General features: G+C 37.9%; 1 protein-coding gene across 1 annotated transcript in view; it reads right to left on the bottom strand.

Moving 5' to 3' along the window:
• The window catches only part of LOC109847153 (BTB/POZ domain and ankyrin repeat-containing protein NPR5-like), a 3,065-nt gene continuing 1,461 nt past the window's right edge, over window positions 2,744-4,347 (bottom strand). The window contains 8 exon segments of the mRNA XM_020416398.1: window positions 2,744-3,017; window positions 3,020-3,106; window positions 3,109-3,138; window positions 3,141-3,246; window positions 3,249-3,341; window positions 3,343-3,402; window positions 3,405-3,455; window positions 3,619-3,765. Coding sequence (XP_020271987.1) covers window positions 2,767-3,017; window positions 3,020-3,106; window positions 3,109-3,138; window positions 3,141-3,246; window positions 3,249-3,341; window positions 3,343-3,402; window positions 3,405-3,455; window positions 3,619-3,765 — 825 coding nt within the window. The 3' untranslated portion in view covers window positions 2,744-2,766.

The following is a 4,347-nucleotide window of genomic DNA, read 5'->3' as shown; positions in this document are numbered from 1 at the left end:
TTGTTTGATAATTGCTTACAAGAATGCTCTTGACTATTAAATAACTTATGGTTAGACTATAAGATATTAACAATTATTATTATAATGATGGTCTAATGATGGTGATAACCATAATAGGAAAGAAGTAAATAAAAAATATAAAAAATAAAAAAATAACAAAATAAATATGAGTTCTAGTTTTTTACCACCTAGTTCCAAGCTAAAACTTGGAATAATTTGAGAGACTAGAACTCTCATTTTTGTATAGAAAAATAAAAAAAATTAGGATAAATTTTGTACCATTATCTCAATTCTAGTTTGGTTAGAGTTCTACTTGACTAACACTGTAAAATTTTATTCTAGTTTTAGTTTTATGTAACTATATAACACCTTAAAAATTTATCTCATAGATTATCCCAGTTCCAATTTTAAATTCTAGGTGACTAACCCCATCTTACAGAAACATGGACATCCCTAAATATGTAATAGGGAATTTACATACCATAGGAGAGATCTTCTCCTTTTCCTCTAGCAAACAATCTGCTTTACAATAGAGAAACAACGAGAAAAGCAAGATCAAACAAATAGAAACCACAATAATCACTTAAAAAAGTAATACTAGATATAAATTAATATGCATATTTACATGGTTCGGCAATTGCCTACATCAATGGGAATAGATTTTAGTTTTGTTTATTCTTATAATTATAGAAGATTTGGCATTCTTGTATTCTATAAGAAATTAATCCGCAAGATACTCTCTCGCAATATCATCAAAGATCCTTACAAATCCTAGAATAATCTTAGGATTCTCTCTTTCATTTTTTCCTATAATTCTCTTACAATACGTAACTTTCTTTCGGCTCCTAGGGGCTGTTTGGTTGCACACTTTTTTAGAAAACTTTTCTCAAAACATCTGACAATGACAAATTTGTAATTAAAAGTTTTTCAGAGATTTCTGTAAATTGTGTTTGGTTCAACAAAAAATTTACAGAAATATTTTCTATAAAATATCAAAACCTACCAAATTTTACAAAAAGCAATTTCTTCTTAAAATGAGAGGAAATCACCAGAAATCTGACACATACCATATTTAATTAAAAACCTATCAAATCTTGTTATTTTTTATAAAGTTAAGAGCTATTTTCTTGTTTTGAACCAAACAAGCAAAGTACAAAAAACAAGAAAATTTGTACTTTTTGATTTCTCAAAACTATTCCTATAATTTTTTTAAGAAATACAAGGAAATCATATTTTAGGTGGAAAACATTTCCTATAATTTCTAGAAATTGAACCAAACACCCCCTAAAACTAACTCTTGACCTGGAAGACTTGTATTCGAAAAAAAAGAAAGTCGGTCCAAGCACCACTCTACTCCCCAAAACATCGATCACTACTGATTTTGTTCTGCGTTTGGATTTTCCTTTGTCTCATGGACTGAAATACAAGACTAAATCCCAATATATATAAATAAAGTTAGCAAGACTCTAAAAAAAATGAAACCCATCAAATTCAAACCACCTTCTTTCACATTCTAGACCCATTTTAAAATGTATTTTGAAAGATAATAGTGAAAACTTTTCTAAACCCTAACAATATTTGTACTTAACCAATAAAAGAGTATCCGCGTAAAAAAAAAATCAGAAAATACTCAAATGATACTATCAACATCCGTATTCAAACTCTAGAGGTTTCTTAAACAGATTCAACAAAAAAAAAAAAAAAAAAAAATCTACCACAAAGCGCTGGTTTTGAACATTTAAATAGATCCTCACTTGATTTTTTTTTGGGTCAATGAAAAGGTATTTATTCATCATCCAAATGTGAAAAAATCAGCACATCAAGATCCTCAGCTTGAACTGAGAATACAAAAAAAAAACTAATCTACTAATACATCACTCATACTCTAAAAAACTACAGAGAACAGATACATTCTCTGTCTTCAGCAGTAAATGGACCATTGAGAATAATAGTTAAGATGCTAAATTTTATCTCCTTAAGCACTTGATCAGCTGGTTTCAATTTCTGTTTGAAAATTCTGCCGTTCCTCTCATTCCAAATGTGATAGATTGTTGAGGTAAAAGCCAATTTCTTTAGCTTTTGTTTAAACCCTCTTCCCCTCAACCTGTGACAGAACCAGTTTAACACTTGATTCCAGTTGTTCGATCTCCACTTGAACTGTAACCAATTCATAACCTTGGTCCAGATATCACTAGAATAAGAACATTCGAAAAAAAGATGGTCTCTGCATTCCAGACCAGAGCATAATACACAGCTGTTTATGCTAACAATCCCCCTCCTGATCAGCCTATCCTGAGTAAGCAAACGGTTTTGGATTGCTAACCAGCTAATAAAAGCATGTCTGTGGTAGTTTGAAGATTCCCATATTGTACCAAACCAAGGCACCAAATTAGGTGTAGGGGAGAGTGCAGCATATAAGTCAGAGAGTTTAACTTTTGCATTTTTGTAGCAATAAGAGATGGTCTGAATCAGATTATCAATCCCTCCAAAAAGCCCCTGAGCCTTGTCTCTGATCTTTAAGATCTGTCTCCACATCCACGAATCAGTTTTTTTAGCCTCACTTGATTTGTAAAGGAGCTTTAATTAGAGCACAAATTCTTCAATATCCTCATTACCGTTGGTCACCGTTGGAAATCAGTACTCAGATCATAAATAAAATTAAACTTAATCTCATCATAATTTCAGAATTTTGATATAATAAAGAAATATAAATAGAGAAGATACTAACCCTTTGATGCTTAATTACAATTTTAGTTACACCCACAACTATGGAAATTGATCATGATGAGAATACAATGATGATGACCCAATAGCACTCCCACCCCTCCCTTGAACCCTAGAAGCACTATTACTACCGCTGATCCCCTCCTCCTCCCTCCCTTGATCCAAATGCTGCTGCACACCATGCATCCCCAAATTCAAGTACACCATCCTCCTATCCAAGCTCAGACTCGTCATCCTCGTCGCCGCCGCCGCGGTCGGCGGTGCGCCGCTCGCCGCTATCATGATTCCGCTTATCCGCCGCCTGTACACCGCGCCAACCTGCTTCCCTGGCGACACTCAGCCATCGCCCCGGCAGACTGCACAGCCTCCAGACAAACTCTCGCTTATTCGGCTCAACATGATTCAGCCACGGCATGCCCCTTTAAACAAAAAATCGGAACTCAGGTGACCGGACACGTCCACATGGGTCACTCCGTCGACTGTTCGAAACATTCGGTGTCGGCAGTGTGGGTCAAGCAGCAGCAGGCGACCATGTCGGGGCAGACATTCTCGGCTGCCGCGTGGAGGCGGGGTCTGCCCCCGGGCCCCGCCGGGTGGTTGACGTCCGGCGGCCCGAGCCTCTAGGAGGGCACTTGACGACTCGGGCTTGCAGTTCTCGACGGCGTAAGTGGAGGGCGAGGGGCGTCGTCGAGGTTGAGGCCCTCGCCCCATGACCATTGAGCTTGACGGAGCTTCACATCGGAGCGAGTCAGAGGGCGCGGCGATGCGAGTGGTAAGATTTAGTGTGGTGTCGGTCGTCGAGGGTGCGAGTGGGCGGTGGTGGAGGTGGAGGGGGAGGTGGGCGGAGTCATCGATCCTAGATGACATGTTCCGAGGGGGAGGGTGTTTTGGAGCAGGATTTCGGAGGCGGAGGCCGAGTTGGCGACGCGAGGCGGGAACAGGTGGTGTCAGCAGCTGCTGGAGGTCTTGCTTCCGGGAGGCGATGAGGACCTTCATTACATCATCTATCGAGGCTTTTTCAACAATGCTAGCCAGTTGTTTCTGCCCATAGACATACATACATACATAGTCAGTGTAGAATATAGTCAGATCTCTTTAAATATATGAATATTAAACGTACAGCAAATAAGCCAGGGGATTTGGAATTAATATAAGCACAATGGTAATTAAAAAATAACTTTAATTTGAACTTATTTATGAATTACTATATATACACGAGAATTAAGAACTCAGCTGCATCAAGTCAGGGTATAAAGGAGAATGACTGTATTAAATAGCCAAAGGCTGACATACAAACTAGTCGGATCTCTGGGAATATGCATGAATCCTAGAGAACTACATGAACCTTTTTTTTTTTGAGGGGAGGTTTCTCTCTCTCTCTCTTGTTAAAGGCTTTGTCGTTGCTATTGTAATGTGAAAGGATGATGAAATTAACTAACGAAAATGGCTTGAGATTTGAGCAATTGAAAAAGGATGCCTGTTTGTTTTGCATGAAATATGAAGATATGGGCTAGCTAGTGAGCTATCTAGATGCTAGAAATCGGGAATCATTGCATGCAAAGGGTCGATGGTTATTCTTGAAAAAGTGAAACCCTACCTAGGTTGATTAGACCTCATGCATAA

This window comes from Asparagus officinalis, chromosome 7 (assembly GCF_001876935.1).
Source record: "Asparagus officinalis chromosome 7, Aspof.V1, whole genome shotgun sequence".
Classification (NCBI taxonomy): domain Eukaryota; kingdom Viridiplantae; phylum Streptophyta; class Magnoliopsida; order Asparagales; family Asparagaceae; genus Asparagus; species Asparagus officinalis.
The sequence above is the reverse complement of the archived record's forward strand: the minus strand, read 5'-3'. Positions and strand labels throughout refer to the sequence as shown.